This window comes from Castor canadensis, chromosome 1 (assembly GCF_047511655.1).
Source record: "Castor canadensis chromosome 1, mCasCan1.hap1v2, whole genome shotgun sequence".
Taxonomy (NCBI): domain Eukaryota; kingdom Metazoa; phylum Chordata; class Mammalia; order Rodentia; family Castoridae; genus Castor; species Castor canadensis.
Window position 1 is genome coordinate 32,538,030 of NC_133386.1, and position 17,678 is coordinate 32,555,707.

A 17,678-nucleotide genomic window follows, 5' to 3' on the forward strand; every position below is an offset into this window, starting at 1 on the left:
ATATTACTGCTCTGTGGTAATGGAATCTTCTTTAATTTGAAATACCATTTTCTTGCATTATTTTATAAAAACCATATTTTTGCATTTTTATTCAGACTTCTCTCTGGATGAGTGATTTACAATTTACAGGCAATTTTTCTAGTAATTTTATGTAAAATGCTGCTTAAAGTTAATTTAGTTTGTTTAGTTTGTTAAATCAGTTTGTGAAGTAGAGAGCTGTCAATTGCGATCCATATATGAGCCTCTTGTCTCTTGAAACTCTAAGGTTTGTGCTTTTCAGATGAGATCAGAGTACTTCGATGCATTGGACTAAGGGGAGGGGGACACAGGCTGGGGGGCATGATTGTAGTCATTATACAGTGTCAATGTAGACATTGTACAGCCCAAAGTTTTTTTGTTTACTTGACCACAATTCTAATACACAAACTATAATCCATAAATAACTGCTGTGACTTTGTGCAAACTCAAGGTATGTTGTAAAAGTGAAAACAGGTTTATTTAATACTTGTAAATGCACATCAATTTCTATTGGCAGAGATGTCCAGACTTCTACAAATATGAGGTAGAATTTAAGCTTAAAGAAAAGAAAGGAAAAGAATAGGTTCTTGAAATTTTTATAGCTCTTCCCTGACAATCCAGTGTCTAGTTTTCAGTTTGGTTGGGTAATGTGATTAATCATTCATACCTAATATCTGGTTTATAAGAAAGTGATACTTACAAAGGACAACTATGTAAAATGTCTAATGCTTGTGTATCAATGAAATTAGTGAATCCGTCTTTCTTTTTCCTCCCTAGTTCAGAAGCTAAATATTTAGAATTTAGGAATACGTTTTAGTGCAAGAATAATAAAAAATACACAGATATGTAAATAAAACTTAACACATGGGCAGGGCATAGTAGTGCGTGTTCAGAAGAGCAGAGATGGGGAGTTGACATTTGAATAGGCTGTGCAAAAAGTTAGACCCTTTCTCAAAAAACAAGCTGGGCATGGTGGCTCATGTTTGGGGTCCCTGCTACTTGGGAGTCAGAGGTAAGAGGTCTATGGTCCTACCAGATCTGGTGCCATTCCAGGCAAAAGTGTGAGACCCTATCTAAAAACAAACTAAAGTAACAAAGGGCTGGGGTCTGGGTCAAGTGGTAGATGCAGGCTTGCTTAGTAAGCCTGAGGCCCTGAAAACTGTAGTACCATCAAAACAGACAAACAAAAAACTTAATAAGTTCCTCTCTATTCATCCAGAGCAGTGAAGAATCTAGGTGTTCTGATTCACACAGTATCTCATAAGAGTTACATTTCATTTACTGCTTTTTGAAGAATGAGAACATAAATGCATTTAACATTAAAGTGTAATTTCCTCTGATTCTGAAAGCTGTTTGGAATACTAGGAGTACATCTGAGTTATCATTTGTAATACTACCAGAAAAGAGTTAGTGTTATGCTTTCTAGAGTGAATAAATGGATATAAATGACATTTGAGTTTATGGGATCATTGTTTCTTCTCTATATTTAGCTGAGTAAATTTTGAAGGTTTTCTCTTAGATGAAGATTTATCAGGCTCAGGTGGTAAAGTGCCTGCCTAATAAGTGTGAGGCCCTGAATTCAAGCCCTAGTACTGCTGCCCCATCCCTCTCCCGCCCCCTAAAAATTTATCATTTTCAATTTCCTGTGTACTCCGAGTTTCCTGTAATAGCTTTGAAACAAATTATTTTAGCTTTTCTTAACAAATTTGTGACTGATTACAAAGTGAAATTTGTATTTTTTTATGAAAAAAGCTTCAAGGACATAAAGTGACAGAGCCTAGTAAAGATGGAGACTAAAGTCTAACCTTGTTCCTCTGTGAGTTGTCAGGGACTGCTAACATCAGGAGTTATTCTTTTTTGTTGTTGTTCTCTATTTTAATAACATATTTAAGCTATTGTATCCAAAATATTGTTTCAACAGGTTAAGCTCTTTTTAATGGTGGCAAAATGGTAGTTGTTTTACAAATGATGTAAATTCACTAAGCAGAGCAGACAGATACTAGAGCGAGAATAAGTAGCGTGAATAAAGGGCTCAGATATCCCCGATGCAGTTTGGTTGGTAGCTTTGTCCACTTCCCCTCACCCACCCCCACATTTATCTTCCTAATTGCTAACCTCAAAAAAGACTTCTCCATTGATTTTCTGTTGCCTAGCATCTTGCAGAAGTATTAATGAGTAATGAAATAGCCCAAGGCAGACCCCAGGGTGGGAAATAATGAACTTGATTAATCAAGATGCTATATTATCTATAATACATCTCAATGATAAGGAAGAGTTTTTTCATTAAAAATAAGACTTAATTTAATCTGACCAAAAATGTGTACATTTTAATTGACTGTAGGACCATTATCTTTTGAAAAGGACATCAAGTACCACTCTCTACTGTCCTAGAATTCAACATTTGCCAAATTTTCCGACAAACCTGAAATACAAGATGAAACAGTCTTTCTTTTTTTGGCAGCATTGGGGTTTGAACTCAGTAATTCATGCTTGTTAGACAGGCAACTCTACTACCTGAGCCACACCTCCAGCCCTAGAAGATGAGACAGTTGCCTTCCTAAAACCGGCTTCTGTCTCAGGAACAGTGCACCATTGTATTTTCAGTCCTCTTTCTTGTCTACCTTCCTCTGATAGCAGACTTCCCCAAGACTGTGTTTTTCATTTTTTCTTATACTCCCATGAGACTTAGTTCTGTTTGTTGGCTTTACTTAGATCCCTTTGTGCTGACTCCCATATCTCTGCCCATAGTACTAATGCATCACTCAGGCTCTGAGCCCATTATGTTCTCCCTCTTTTTGAGAGGTCCCAGACTCTCTAACCCTCTCTGATACTTCCTTCTTAATTACCATACTCTGACTCTGACTCCACCTGATTTCTGTAGCAGCAACTCAAGCCTAGGTCTTCACCATCTAATGATGACATCCTCTGCATCTAGCCTGCACTCCTCCTGCAGCAGGGGCTCCTGACTAGTGTTCTGCCTCTGCTGTTCTCTGCCCGTTCACTACACTGAAGCCACAGCAATGGTTTCAAACCATGAATCAGGCATGCAAAACCCTTCCTCAAAACCAAAGGAGAAACAATTGTAGTCTCCTTTCCTGGGCTTATCATGTCCTGCATGAACTGGCCACCCCCCTTGGATCTTGGAGCTGTCTTTTGCCTCTCTCTGGCTCTTATACTCTGGTATGGTTCACTATAGTAGACTGCCAGTTGGTCTTTTTGTCTGAGTACTCTTTCTGATTTAATTCTTTCTATGATCAAATTCAGAATTATTGGTCTAATATTAATGAATAGACCTAATATTTCCGTGACTCACTATACCCATACTTAGCTCTGTTATAATGTGCTTCACCAACCCATTCTTCTCATTCACTCGTGCCTTTTCCCCCCATATATGTCTATCTTAATGTCATAATACTGTGTACCTTTCTATTTCCATGCCTCTTACCCCATTCTCACCACCTAAAAGCACCTTTTATGTTCATTTCTATTAAATGAAGTACACTTTGATTTTTTCCCCTTTCTGAATCTAGCTTTAAAACCTTTATTAGTTTCTCTTTTTTATTCTTACAGTAGTTTCCCCTTACCCAAGGGAGGGTATGTACCAAGATTCCCAAATGGATGCCTGAAACTGGAGAGTACTGAAAACTATGTGTACTGTTTTTTCCCCTTTACCTTTTCACTTAAAGGAAGCGCATGAGGGCTTCTCTTTGGCATATCTAAATTGTCAGTGTGGGTTCTCTGGCCATATTAAGGAAAATAAGGGTTACCTGAAGGCAAGTACTGTGTGCTACCACTACAGTTCACCTGATGGACGAGACAGCTGTGAAGCTGCTAATGGGAAGGCAGAAGACACAGCAAGGATATGCTGGACAGAGGGTTGACTTAGGAACTGGTAGGAGGGGTGAGATTTTACTTGTCATGCTTCTTAGAACAGTCCTCAATTTAAAACTTATGAACTGTTTATTTCTGGAATTTTCCCTGTAATATTTTTTGGACCACAGTTTCGGGCAACGGAAACTGTAGAAGACAAAATGGATAAGGCAGAACCACGGTACTAATAAATTGTCCCTGTTTTGTGTTAATTAAATCTTTTTCAGTGTAGTCTTATTTGCCAGTTCTAGTGTACTTGGCAATTCTCCACAAGTTTTAAGGTTCTCAAGTATGGAATAGCCTTTCATGCTTGTTTTCTGGTAAAGATATTATTTACTGTAGACCTAGACAGGTAACTTAATTACTTGATGGAAACTTACTTAACATTTTTTTCCAAGCCTTTGGTTTTGGAAATTTAAGTCTTGTGTCTGTTTTTCTCTCCTAGAAAGTCATTTTTTAAACAACATTCAACTTCATGAACCTGAAGAATTTTGATCATTCCAAGTCTTAACACCACACCACTACTCCAGCGAATTTGTGCTACAGCTGGTAACAGTGACCAGAAGCCTGAAGAATTAAAATGCCTACACCAAACCTTACCTTAACAGCTCTGGTCTGTACTGTTCCCATGTATTTTTAATATATTATTTTGTTTCATAACCACTTCTAAATATTTTTGGTTCTTTTTTTTAATTAAGGGGTTTTGTTTTTGTTTCCTGTTTACTTTGTGTACAACTACCTGCTTTTTATGACTCATTTACTCAAATGACAGTGAACAAAGCCAGCCTGAGCTGGTACGGTGCTGTTCACTTGAACAGGTGCTGTTGTGCGGAAAGGAAACTCTGACTAATTTAGATAGTGTTTTTCCTTTTTCCAGATTCTTTCCATTAAATTCTTATAGTAAATATTTTACAATTTTCAGATTGCAGTAAATAATACTGTATGAAAAAATATTAATATGGATTAAAAGCTTTTCTTATATCGAAAATTTTCTAATGTTCGAGAATTTCACTAGGGATGTTTCTTTATATTGAACCCTTTGACTTTCCAGTCCTATGACTTTTTACTTTAAGTAGAAAGTCAGGAATCTCCAGACTGGAGAATTATGAAATTCACTGACCATGCACTGTGTTGAGCAACCCTGTTGCACCACAGTGCCAGTGCTTCTCAGACACATGCTCTTCGACAGCATTCCAGAATGGAGGGAAGACAAAGCAAGCTTTCCTCCTTTCCACTAAAAAATCCAGGCAGCTTAAAATCTTAGTGCTTTCTTTCTTAACATTGTCAAATTTCAATACTTTCTATTATTTGAACACTTGAGTAGTATACTTGCTTTTTATTAAATGTCTACATGTAAAACTGACCTTCTGTTATTGAGCAGGTTTATCTCACATAATTTGATGGTTCACACCAGTTTGAGGGGCTGTGGTGGTTTTTTGTTGATTATAAGAAAGTGATACCATTTAAAACTGACACCAGAGACCTGATAGGGACTTATTAACTGTATTGAACGTTTCCCCTGCTTTTGACCCTGTGTATAGTCATGATGTTAGATTTATAGCAGTTTTAAGTTGTATTAAGTGACATTTTGCTTTCTGTAATACTGTTATAAAATAAAGTTTGTTTATTCTCTAAAGTTGTCACTTCTTTTTTTTATAAGGTTTCTAAAAAATAAACTGGAGTGCTATTTTCCATCAGAAGTCCTAGCACTTAGTATAATGTAACATTTTCGAGTTCTGTTTCAGCTCTGTTTTATAATTTGATGGCTGCCAACATCACTGATTGGAAATGATGAAAGCAATGTTGAAAGTTTGTAAATCTAGTGTTCAACATGCCAGATTCCTTCTGTCTGGTTAAATAATACAACCAGCTTGTACAAATTCTCCAAGGATATTTTTGCTTATTTTCTTTGTAGAGTTTTTGTTTTGCTTTCAGGGACTGTTTTTCTGGCCATGCCATCTGAATCTTCTCCTCTGCTTCATGTCCTACTTTACTTGGTGTCCACAGTGTCTTAATGTCCAGGAAAGCAGACTGCTCAGGGGCTGTGTCCAAGTGGAACTGAGATGGCTACTGGGGAGCTGTCATCAGGCACAGCAGATTATGAGCTTAGTTTTCTTTTTAAAACATTATTACATTATACAGAAAATGGTCAACAGGGTATATTCATTTTGAAATGCTATGTAGAATTTCTGTAGTCATTTAAAATGAGTGCCTGAATATAATTTGCATAACTCTCTTTGAGATCTGTTCCCTCTAAATTATCTCTCAACTTGTGGAAGGCCTTTCTCACTTTCTCTATAATTGTTACAAAAACAGCTCTCTGGAGAAGCCTAGCTCAGCAAGCCAAGCCTTGGAACTATTATGGAACCAAACACAATTCTGTAAATACATTTCTTCTCAGAAGGTTTGCATATACATTCACATTTAAATCCTAGACTGATCTTCCCTGGGGATTTTGGGAACCATCTACTTCCTTACCTCTAAAGGTAATAGTGATGACAAAAGGAAAATTTGTCTTTGCAGGACCAATAAATTAAGCAATGCAGTGTTCAATTAGGGCTCAGTTTTCATCAGCTGAGGCAACAAGAACAGCATCAAAAGCACCTATGGGAACTGACTACCCAAGAAGCCACTTAGAACAGTGTTGGTAATTATCACATGTGTGACCTCATCACCAAAGCCATGTTTTTCTTAAAAGGACTTCTCAGGATATCATAGTCTCACTTGGCAAACTGGGCTTCCAAAACCCCAAATGATACATAGAGCAAATAGGGAAGTAGATCAATGAGGTTTGTTTTTTTTTTTTTAAAGTGGAATCATTTAAAGCTCCTAATCTATTTGATGGTAATTAATAACTATGAAAGTACAAGGTTTGAGCATAGGGCCTCACGCTTGCCAGGCAGGCATTTTACCACGTGAGCCTTGACCCCAGCCCTTTTTTTTAGCAGTAGTTATTTTTACTATAGGATCTCTCATTTTTCCCTGGGCTCTATCTCAGAAAGTCCTCCTATTTATAGCCTCCTGCATAAGTGGGATGACTGACACATGCCACCCCTCCCAGCTTATTTGAGAATGAGATGTCTATCTAGCTTTTCATCCAGACTGGCCTCAAACTACAGTCCTCCTGATCTTCACCTCCTGAGTAACTGGGGATATAGGTGTGCCTAGGCAAATGAAAAAAGGTTGAGCACATGTTTCCTGCTTTGTTCTGTTTATCACTCATACCAGGGTCTATGCCACTGGCTATATTGTGATGAACTCAGATTCTCTTCCAGTTAGCATACTAATTATAGAGTCAGGAAGCAAGAATCTCATGAGCATTGAAAGGTTTTTTTTTTTTTTAACAAGGATATCAGAAAACTGATTCCCAAAGTGCAGTTTGCATTATGAATTCTGAGTTATGAGTTCTCATTTCTAAGATTTAGTTTTTCTGAAGAATCCTAAGATTTCAAGGAAAGTCTGTTCTTAACTTCCCAGTTGCTAATAGAAAGTGCTGGGGGGCTGTTACCTGCCAAGATTATAACTTTTTTTAATAAAGGGATTGCAAATGCTATTTCAGAGAACAAAATGTGTGCCCTTCCATGCCCAATTTTCTGTTTTCCAACAATATAGGTTCAGGATGTGGACTGGCCATGAACTTACAGTTCACCTCTGCAAATCTTTGATAGGCCTTCTTTGGCAATACCCAATTACCAACCCAGTCAATGCGAGACATTAACAGCCTTAGGTTAGCAGTGTAAAAAGTTATTCCTTGGTAAAATTTCATTGAATAGTTAAGAGGCAATGTGACTACACTTAAAAGTACCCCTTAGAATATTTTACTGAAGGTCTCAAGTTAGAAAGACATTATCCCTATTGGGGAATTCTCTCAGATACTAGAATTTGAGAAGTAAGATTAGGAACTTTTGGGGGTGGGAATGCTTGTGGGAGCATTCGCCCCTGGGGAAAAGGCTTTGAAGCACGGGATGGAACTGAATATGTAACACATGTAACTCAGCAGCAGTGAAAACTAAATGAGATCTTTTTTTTTCTTTTGGTGGTACTGGGGTTTGAACTCAGGGCTTCACATTTGCTAGGCAGGCGTCTTACCACTTAAGCCACTCCGCCAGTCCCTAAATGAGATCTTTAACTGGACTGTGAACGTGTAAAGAGCAAAGGTGTAGGCTGTGTGTGGTGGTGTACATATGTAATCCCAGTTGTTTGAGAAGCAGAGGTAGGCCAGTCAAGGCAAAAATGCAAAACCTATCTAAAACCTAATGGAAAGAAGGCAGGGGATGGGGGGGCATGTCTCAAGTTGTGAGGCCCTGAGTTGAAACTCCAGTACCATCAAAATAAGTAAATAAAAGAAGGTAAAGGTATGACTGCAGCTGCCATCCTCCATAGATGATTTGACAAATTTGTTAGCAGTGCCTTTACACAGATGGTAATGAAACCTGTTGGAACTTTTCTCAGTGGAAAACCAACATGTTCCTGCTACATGTAAGAGCATTGATGAATCAGTTTCATTGGAAATTTTTTTTACTCTCACTTTGTTCAACAGCAACAAAAGAAATGCCTTGCTTCAAACTACTTGGTTATGCGTATTGCAGAAAATGCATGTTTAGAGCTCATCCGTTATCACAACAACAAGTTGGTAGGCAGGCACTTATCAGAGCCCAACTCAGGCTTCGAAATTCCTGTTTCTGTAGGAAGATGGAGCAAATCCTGATGGCTGAGCCACAGATTTGCCTAGCAGCTGCCAGAGATGGGAACATGGTGTGTCCTTTCACACCTTCTGTTGAAGAAAAGCACTTTTACATAAGCTGATTCCACCAAGGGCTAAAAAGAGATCTCTCCAAGAGTTGAAAGAATAGTGTTAGTTCTTCCATATGGTATGTACACTGCTATAAATTACCTCAGTCTGAAAGCCCCAGCAAACATAATTGAGTGCTATGAAATGGAGAAATGAATGTTGTCAGTTAAACAATTAATTACATTATGCAAGAAGTGCAAATTCGGCTCACTGAATCCTTAAGAGGAATATTAGGATGGGGTTGAAGTGAAGAAACAAAGTATCTGTCATTGGTGAGGCATTTGGCTTCTGGTTATCCACACAGTCATATGACTGTCACTACCAAATTGGTGCATTTTTTACAGGTGACCAAATTTACTGTACGATAAAGTGAATCAACAGCCTGTTAAAGAGTCATGTACGAAAATTGGAATATAGCCAAGGTTTAGGAACTACTGAACATTTGTTAACTAGAAAAATGGAGAACACAGTAGTAAATATAATTTATTTTTACTATTACCTTGAGTTAAATGTTTCATTTCAATGATTTGTGTTGACTTTTTAGGGCTCCCACTGAAAGAGAAGAGTTCTGTTGAAAGGTTGACTTCTTCCCATATTTAGAAATAGCATCCTGATGTTTTGATTTTACAAGCAAAGACTTAAGTTATTCTCCCCAGGAATTTATAATAAACATTCTTTTCTCCTTTCCTTTCCCCAATACCAAATTGTCAACATTTCCAAGTAGCTCCATGTTGGGAGCTACATTGGTGTGTGATCCATACCTAATACTGAGACTTGTTCTGTGCATTTTCACCCTGATGGCTTGTAAAAGCAGTTGGGAAAAGGATAGATGCAAACTCAGGTCCAAAACTGAAGTCTGAAATGGCGTTATATAAGAGTTGCTCCTAGAAGAACGAGTGGAGGGACTCTTGCATAGATGTACAGATTGCTCGCTAAGTCTTTTGCTCTTCATTTGCTCTCTCCCAGGGTTTCTTCACCCCTAATGTCAGAATAATGTGGGCTTCCATGGAATTATGTAATGATGCCTAAGAATTTTCTTTTTTAGATATTCCTCTCAAAATAGTCACAAAAAATTTAAAAGTTATGCGCCCAGTTTATTGAGTATATCCAAGAAAATTGTTATGTTCTTGGTACTTTGAAGAACTACCATTGAAGCCTCATCTCACAGAAGTCCTCAGGGATAATTGCTGCCTCTTGTCAATGCAGTTTAGAGCAAGTGTCTTGATATCATTTCTGTTTTTACTGTGGTTCTAGTTTACCAACCTACTTTATTAGCTAAACTGTTGACCATTGCTCTGTGAACAGTAGGACTTCATTGTGCTTTAGCCATTGATCAGTCCAACAAACACATTCATTTCTTTCTCAGGTACAGGGAGGAGCCATCCTTGCGTCTGAATTGCCGATCAGGAATCTGAGATAGTTCTTCATTATCTGAAAGGAAAAATATCAATAATTTGGAGACAGCTGAATGCCACTAGCCCTTTGCAGTTTGTAAGTGTCTACTGGCAAGTGTTTCTGACTCTGGTGGTCCTAGTGAATTACAGAAGCCCAGAACTGCTGGGCAAGTCCTATTGTAGGAACTCTTCAGCCACTTGTAAAGAATGTCCCTGTTGGAGTGGGCGAATGACTACTGTCATGAAAGTTGTTACATGCTAAGTATATTTGGCAGATTAAGGATTGATTTAATTAAGTCCCCTACATTCAGTAGCCTTCATTAAGCATGTGTATAGGTCAGGAGTTGGGGATATGAAATGAGCAAAACGGGGTTTCTGCTTCTTCCTGCCCAAAATGTATTTGAGCATTTACAATCTTTAGACAAGTCCAGTTAGTGTTCTCCCTTGTTAAAGCTACTAGAATTAAAACTCACCAATAATATCCTAATTACTCTCATTTACTAAATCTCATGGCATTTTCCAGTCCCAAAGTCTTTCTCTTTAGCATTTGACATGAACCCTTCTCTGCCTGTATGTCCATCATTCTCCTCCCTTTGATTTTTATTATGTGCCATCTTTCTGTGAATTCATGCCTGCTCCTATAGCTTCAACTAGCACCTCTCTGGTAATAACCAAGTTTGATCTTTAACTCTGGGATTTCGAAGTCCCACATGTATTCTTTGAGATCATCCTGAAGTACATCAAAAACTCCTCTTGAGCTGGAAGTGTGACTCAAGTGCAAGATGAAGCCCTGAGTTCAAACCCAAGTAACCCCTGTCCAAAAAACCCCAAAGCACCCTTATCGTCACCAACACATACAACTAAGTCATTGATCCTGCTTTGCTAATCTCATGGGGGATTAAAAAAAATATATGCTTTTAGGTTGATTTTTCTGTTTTTTTTTGCTTTTTAGACAGGTTCTCCCTATGTAGCCCAGGCTGACCTTGAATTTTCAATCCTACTGCCTCAGCTTCCTGAGTGCTGAGATTACAGACATAGACCACTGGTCAGTATATGCCATGTACCCTCCCTGACCTGGATCCTTGTAGGCCTCTACAAATGCTTATCTTACTCAGGAGTGGGTCCATATGCTTAGATGATGGCATCCTTAGGCTACGTAAGCTCAAGATTTAATATTAACAGTCAATAGCTGTTGAGAACTTGCTGTGTGCCAGATACACTGAAGCCCATTGTGCATCATGTCATCTAATTCTTGACATTATATGTTGGTTACCATTATTGTTCTTAATTTGTAGATGAGCAGTCTGAGGCAGACAGATAACAAAAAGAAGCAATTTTTCTAAGACTACAGAAACTGATGGATCTAGGATTTGATCCTAGGCAGTCTGACTTCAGAGTACATGCTTCCAACCACTGGGTTATGTTCCCTTTCCACATAGGTGACAGATAACAAAAAGAAGCAATTTTTCCAAGACTACAGAAACTGATGGGTCTAGGATTTGATCCTAGGCAGTCTGACTTCAGAGTACATGCTTCCAACCACTGGGTTATGTTCCCTTTCCACATAGGTTTCTTGCTATTTCAAAGATGCTCCTTTGAGAGGGCCCGTGGCATAGACTGTGAACTCAATGAAATAAGAGTAATTTTTTCTCTTTTATTCTGAATTACTAGTGGCTAATGGAATAACAGATACTTTGAATGAGCAACTAGGATACAAATAGTAGAGCTGAAAATGGGTGACCTGCATAATGAAATTGAAAGAAAAGAACTGTAAGAGTGGAGAATTAGAATAGATTCAATAAGAGGAAGCTCAGCTCCTATGAGTCTCCATTCACTGAATAAAGTGTCTGTGCTGGTACATGCAGACAGCAAAAGAAATCAAATAATTTATCCCTCTCCTAAAAGAGCTGGCAGATGGGCCATCATTTTATTTCAGTGGGTCTGTTAAGGCAGGTGGCTTTGACAACACCTGACTTTGTGAGATGTTTTCCCTGTTGGGTCATGGATGAAGAAATACAATCTCTTTGACTCAGGGGTAAATCTTCATATGGAAGAATCACCACCATTAGTAATAATAATTACTCCCACTGATAAATCGATCAAATCAGTCAAAGCTTTTGTGAAAATTCTTGCCGTGCTTAAAATTTTCCCCACAACTGGCTTTCAGGTTGGTGGTAAGTTTATTTTCCTGGGCCAGATGGACTCAAACTATTCGGCAGATCTAGCATATATCTGGTGTCTAGTACTCAGGAGTAGTCAGCTGTGAGGGCTAGCTCAGAGCCAGACAGCCAGGGTTAAAAACCTATCTGTACTGATTTTGAGGTGAATGACCTAGGGTGATTTGCTTAAGTTTTCTAAGACAATTTTAATAATGGCTAATGACACGAACACTGACCTCCTGGAATTTATAAGCCAGTAGGGCTAAAAACAGTTGTTCAGAATGGACCTTAAGAGCTGTATGTGCCACCTCATTTCATCCCCACACCAGTCTTACAGCTTTGCCTGCATTATTTCTGTTTTATAGATGAGAAAGCTGAAGCTTCAAGGATTAAGTAGAGAAGCCATTGTTGCCGAGCTGAAATTTAAACCCTGTTTGGTTTGACTGTATTGTCTGAGCTCTTTACAATTTCATTCTGCTGAGTCTTAAGTTATTCTGCTCTTTCCATACGATTATTCTTCTCCTTTTGATTGCTGACTGCTGAAAGATGCTTAGCCACCCTGTATAGTTTCAATGCACTAGCTGTCAGTTTTAGAACGCAAGCTGCTGAAGGCCAGGTCCTGATCAATTAGCTTCCCTTATTTGGTTTTGACTCCATACAAACTTTAAGACATTCAACCACCCCAACTGTTTTTAGAATGACTATTTAAGGCAACATTGGTTATTTTACAGAACAATTAAGTTCTAAGCATCATTAGAATGATGATACTTTGTAGGCTGGGTGGTACTGGAAGTAGAGGTTTTTGGAATCTCAGGACTTAGCAAGATAAGATAACCAAAACTTTGACCCAGGGAGATGTAAAATGTCCATTGCAGTGATTGATGGAAGGTTTGACTATGGAAAAATAAAGACTCAGACCTTGGCCCCAAGAGCTACTTCTCAAGACAATTGACAACAGTCTGAAGAGTGCAGGATAGTAGAGAATTTTTGTCCTTCCTTTGTGAGAAAAATTGATATTCTGTACGTATTAAATTTACATGCACCATTACCCGCTAAGGCTTGAAGAGTAGGGATTAATTCTGAGTGATTATAATACCTCCACATGCTTTCTGTCACATCTTAAAGTGGCTCTTTTGTCTGACAGTCTAGGATGTATGACACAGGCAAGCAGGTTTTCTGTTTTAGAATGCAGGACTGTAGGGTTCTGTGAACATGTCATTTAATCTGTCAATGTCCCTTTCTTTATAGGAACAAAAAAGGAATGATTATACTTGCTGTAGCCCTGGTTGGAAGATTAATGCTGCTAAATGGAGATATTTGCAGTATTTTATTTTGGGTCAAGGGATCTCATTTACCCTCCAACTGGAGAGAGAATATTACTATTTATCCTTAGGAAAATGTCTGCAGAAAGAACTGTAATTTTTAAACAGAAAGCCTGAAGACCTTCATTGCATTAAGTGACTGCTACACAGATCTTTGCCATGCCATAAGAAATGGTGCCTTCCACATCCGCACTCCTCCCATACTCATTACCTATAGTGTGGGAGCTCCGGGCATACTTCAGTGAGAGCCAGCAGAATAGGTGACAATGGAGAGGTGGCTCAGTCCGCTGTTTGGAGTGCCCATTAGCTGTTTAAAAGATCCTGCCTCATGAGAGAGCTCAGCTCTGAGGCTTGGGAAAAGACTTCAGGAGAGGTGGCAGGTTATTCTTTAGCCCTTGACTAGACATTGACTGAGGCTAAGGTCAGAAACAGATTTGCAACTCTCTAACTTCTAGATGAAGTCAGATACCTTTTGTGGTTTCCTTTTGTTTTCTCTCAGTCCAGAAAGCCCATAGTAAAAGTCTCTTCCAGTACCTAGAACAAGCCCTGGTATATGGTAATGCTGTGGTTTGGTTTGATACCAAAACTCATGTTGAAACTTAATCCCTACCTGAAGTATTAAGACATGGGACCAGGTGGGACCAGGCAGTTAGATCATGAGACATCTGCTCTCATGGTTGGATTAATGGATTAAAGACAGTGTATCTGTTATAAAAATAAAATTGGCTCTGTCTCTTGCATGCACCTCTCTTGCCAAGTGACACCTTGTGCTGCCTCTGGACTCTGCAGAGTCCCTACCAGCAAGAAGGCCATCACCAGATGAGCTTACTTGACATTGGGCTTCCTAGCCTCCAGAACTGTAAGAAGCAAATTTCTTTATAAATTACCCAGTCTGTAGTATTCAGGTGTAGGAACATAAAACTGACTAAAGAAAGTACATTCATAAATATCTGTGGAAGGAAGGAAAGGAAAGGAAGAGGAGGGAAGGGGAGGGAAAGAGAAAAAAAAACAAAGACCAAACTATTGTTGTCCAGTAGTGTGCAAGTTTGGAGCAAGCTTTCAAGTTGGTTAAAGGATTCCACTCCATGAACATTGGCCCTTATCATGTGGGGTTGACATTCTTGCTGTCCCTTGGATTAGATCCTGTGCTGCAAAAATCAAGGCTTTGGGAGGGAAGGAACAGGTTTATAGTTGTGAGATAGCCTGGGTGTCAGGATAAACTCATTAGCATATCAGAATTCAGAGTGATGGAGGGAGAAGGAAGTATGATGAAAGAATAGTTCTTTGGGGCTTTCTGTTTCCTTCATCCAAATCCTTTTGGAGCATTCCAATTTTGTTGGGTTGTAAACTTAAGGTATAATTTTTGTCTATGACTTCATCTCTAGACAACTAACATGGGTTGGAATGTGCCGAAGACAGGAGCCACCATGCAATAGTCACAGTGATGTGCACACATTGGGGACTGGCTCTGTGATTGACCAGCAGTTTTCCTGTATTTCCCCTGTACCATCCCTTCTGGATGCCAGGCCCCACTCCCAACTGCAAGTTGGCTTTTCTAGGGAATCTTGAAGGAGTGTGTCTGATATACCTCAGAATTATCTAAGTATCTAAATAAAATACTGTAGGCTCATTTATGCTTTATGTTACAGATGTATTCCCAAGTTCTGCCCTCTTTTGCAGAGTCTGCATCAATTACCAGACATCCCACAGAATTATCTGATTTATAATAACTGGAGAACAACAGCCAGTAAGAGACTTTGAAATCCATAAGGCTATCTTCACTTGGTCTTTGCCTCATTTCATGCTTGATACATTTTTGAGATACTGAAAATTTATCTTGCCAAAGATACAGCCACAGATAAAACTTGGGAACTATGTGAAGTATGCAAGTCCCCTGCTGTGACAGCTATATCCATTTTCTTCTTCCCAGGGCACACAGTGTCCGTAGGAGCCTGGGATATGTGTTACTGACAGTGGTCAGCAGCAGCTGGGCATTAAACCAGTTTGGAATACTAAAGGAAAGCTGTACCTAGGATTTTGGAGATTTCTGATTTTCTCTTCCTGTTTGGAGGCTTTTTTCTGGGGCTCAGTCATCAATGACTGGGTGGCAACAGCCAGCAGACAGGACTTGGAACAGTAGAGGATAAACAGTTTAGGAAAGAATTTATCACAGGAATCCTACAGAGTGAGACAGAATATAACTTAATCACCCAACATAAGAGATGTTCATAAAAAGGAGACACAAATAAAATGAAAGGCTACAGGGTTTTTGAGTAAGTTGTGATGGATAACATGCGATCCTGTAATATATTCCATGTCCTCTAAATCTCGCTATAGTCTAAATCTTGCCCTAGACACAAACATCCCTAATTGCTCTGCTGCTGGACTTTAAGTTACATATTATGGTATTAGTCACTTAAGATTATTTGTATACATAAAGGCATTGCTTGAACTTGGCAATTTTTTGTGGAAGAGGAAGAGTTTTCAGATTTAGTGTCTTTAATAAGAGAATCATCTAAATTAAGAAATAGGCTGATTTTTGTTGATATTACTGAAATAGCTGTTAAGCTTTATGATATCTAATAGTTACTGGGTACAGAAGTAACAAGTAGTCTATCAAGTCATAGCCCAGTATCATTAATTTTGTCAGAATAAGCATTCTCAATACAGGACCCAAACACCCATTCCAAACCACTAGGAGCTTCCTGAAGTACATTCTTCTTTTCTTTTTTACTTCCTTTTCTAATACCTTATCATTGTGTTCTCGTGGAAATTTTGCACAAACATCAAATATCTTTTAGGGCTTTATATTTGCCAAACAATGTTTGGAACATTTCCTGACTAGAAGTTCAATGGCTGAGTAAGAAGTATATACACAACCATGATTGAAGTGTACACTTCCTTGATGTGTCTGAATAGACACTCGTGGGTACATAGATGCACGCGGGCACATGCACATATACATCTGTCACATAGAGAAGGCACACCACAGTGTTCTAATGTCTGTGAATCTGTTGCCTTACACAAGTAACTCCATGTCAAAATTGTTGGCCCACAGTTTGACCTTCTGTGAGAGGGGTTCCATAGCAACCCTTCACATCCTGGCACACAATCTACAGCGCTAAAAGGACCAAACTTTGCCCAATTCACCATGACCTTTAAGGGGGAGGGGCCTACAAATCAAAAATCTGTGTTTCTTGAGGCCTCCCAGAACACTGGCGGTGCATTGGTGTGTTCCAGGGATGAGCTGTGGGAAATCACATCTAACCCCTTCCTTGTGTGGCTACATACTCACCCTCTATCAGTTTGATCCTGAAGTAGGCAATCAAGAGGAGCAGCAGCAAAGTCACAGGCAGGAAGACCCCGAAGATCAGGAAGGCACCAGGGAGCTCTCTCAAGAAGACTGACAGCACAGGGGTCATTGCCAACTGCATGGATCCGGCTGGGACCATGGGATTCCCGCCCAGGACCAGGGCTGTGCTGCTCAGAGTCTGCACCTATTTTCTTCTGGCCTTTGCTCAGCACATCTGTGCAGAACTTTTTGTGGACTTTGCTCTATCTAAATAGCTCCATGACTTCTGAGAGGATTGCTGGCAGGTTACTCTGTAACTCAGCTGCAGTGTAGAGGAATTGGAACGTAAATCTCCCTAGCTCTTCTAGAGTGGTGTTTTTATCTGGCAGGGGTGGGAATGACCCCAGGAAGTTGAGATTTCTTTCTATTCAGTTTAATGAGAAGTACTTGACTTCAAGCAACCTCATTTTTACTATAGCATACAACTTTTTCTACATTTCCTAAATTTCAGTTAAAAATTACTTAATAGTCATGCTAATTAATATCTGTGCCTAGAAAAAGTGAATTTTAGTTCACTAAATTGATAGTTGATACAACAGGTATCAAAGAAGGATAAACAAGATATTTTCATGTGTAAAAACTCTTCCTAAGTGTATTACACACTGAGTACTTTCTTGAATAATGTGTTGATTTATTCAATGATTAATTAATTCTACTAGAATCCAGTCTCTGGAGTTGATGGGTAAGTAAGATGGAGTTGAAAAGTAAGTCATGGGTCTTGCCCTCTAAGAGTGGGACAGGCATAGATAATAGCCACAAGTGGTACAGGTC

The 17,678-nt window shown here is 39.0% G+C and overlaps 2 protein-coding genes across 33 annotated transcripts in view; one reads left to right on the forward strand and one right to left on the reverse strand.

Moving 5' to 3' along the window:
- Epb41l2 (erythrocyte membrane protein band 4.1 like 2) overlaps window positions 1-5,524 on the forward strand; it is a 199,187-nt gene extending 193,663 nt beyond the window's left edge. For all 32 annotated transcript variants that reach the window (XM_074074649.1, XM_074074742.1, XM_074074794.1 and 29 more), the window contains one exon: window positions 4,334-5,524. The gene's annotated coding sequence lies outside the window, so the exon portion shown is untranslated. The remainder of the gene's footprint in view (window positions 1-4,333) is intronic.
- Window positions 5,525-9,143: 3,619 nt separating this feature from the next.
- Window positions 9,144-17,096, reverse strand: Smlr1 (small leucine rich protein 1). The gene is made up of 2 exons (XM_020162576.2): window positions 16,851-17,096; window positions 9,144-10,111 (listed from the first exon to the last, which is right to left on the reverse strand). The coding sequence occupies exons 1-2, from the start codon at window positions 17,005-17,007 to the stop codon at window positions 10,032-10,034; spliced, it is 237 nt and encodes a 78-aa protein (XP_020018165.2). The 5' UTR covers window positions 17,008-17,096; the 3' UTR covers window positions 9,144-10,031.
- Between the last annotated feature and the right edge of the window lie 582 nt (window positions 17,097-17,678).

Excerpts from the sequence above, each read along its gene's own strand:
- Smlr1 (XM_020162576.2), bottom strand. The coding sequence starts at position 17,007 with ATGGTCCCAGCCGGATCCATGCAGTTGGCAATGACCCCTGTGCTGTCA. Across the intron at positions 10,112-16,850 it reads CAGGATCAAACTGATAGAGG|ATAATGAAGAACTATCTCAG; the intron begins GTGAGTATGTAG and ends TTTTCCTTTCAG.